General features: G+C 43.9%; 1 protein-coding gene across 1 annotated transcript; it reads right to left on the bottom strand.

The window, feature by feature from the left end:
• Positions 1-205: 205 nt before the first annotated feature.
• LOC150036626 (uncharacterized) lies at positions 206-709 on the bottom strand. The gene has a single exon (XM_090313191.1). It carries the CDS (start codon positions 707-709, stop codon positions 206-208), a length of 504 nt encoding a protein of 167 aa, XP_090169317.1.
• Between the last annotated feature and the right edge of the window lie 257 nt (positions 710-966).

Below are 966 nucleotides of genomic sequence, written 5' to 3'. Positions count from 1 at the left end.
AGAAGAAATAGAAAAAGAAAAAAAAGAAAACCCTATTTTTTTCTTCTTGCACGAATCCCAAGGCCCCCTTTTAAAATCCTAATTTCTTCTTCCTATAAATAACCAACGTTTTCCCCTTTTTTCTCTTTTTTTTTGTTTTTTTTTAAAAAAAACTTTGGGACGTTACACTCTTCCCCCCTTTAATAAACTTTCGTCCTCGAAAGTTCTAATCTTGGAAGAGCTCTGGATGCAGTGCCCTCATCTCGTCCTCTCGCTCCCAACTTGCTTCCTCATGATTTTTCCAGAGAACCTTAACCAGTGGCACCTCCTTGCTGTGCAAAACTTTCACCTCCCTGGCCACAATTTGCGCAGGCTTTTCCTCGTAACTCAAGTTTTCATTCAATTGCAAGGGCTCAAAGTCCACCATATGAGATGAGTCTATTAAATACTTCCTCAGCATGGAGACATGAAATACATTATGGACCGCGGAGAGGGACGGTGGTAAGGCCAAACGGTAAGCCACAGAGCCAACCTGTTCCAAAATCTCGAATGGCCCTACAAAACGCAGATTGAGCTTACCCTTCTTCCCGAATCTCATGACACCCTTCATCAGTGCTACTTTCAGGAACACCTTGTCACTTGCTTTGAACTCCAGATCTTTTCGCCTAACATCCGCATAACTTTTCTGTCTACTTTGTGCTGCTAGCATTCTGGCCCTGATTTTCTGCATGGCTTCATTCGTCAACTCCACTAACTCTGTCCCCACCAGTTCCTCTCCCCAATCTCACCCCAGCAAACAGAAGACCTGCAACCTCTGCCATAAAGAGCTTCAAACGGCGACATGCCAATGGTAGCCTGATAGCTGTTATTATAAGCAAACTCTGCCAAATGTAAGTGGGAGTCCCAACCCCCTAAGAATTCCAACGCACAAGCGCGCAACATGTCTTCCAATGTCTGATTTAAACGTTCTGTTTGCCCATCATTTTG

This window comes from Benincasa hispida, chromosome 4, assembly GCF_027475165.1.
Source record: "Benincasa hispida cultivar pf3 chromosome 4, pf3_genome.v1.1, whole genome shotgun sequence".
Lineage (NCBI taxonomy): Eukaryota > Viridiplantae > Streptophyta > Magnoliopsida > Cucurbitales > Cucurbitaceae > Benincasa > Benincasa hispida.
This window is presented reverse-complemented; position numbering and strand designations above follow the sequence as displayed.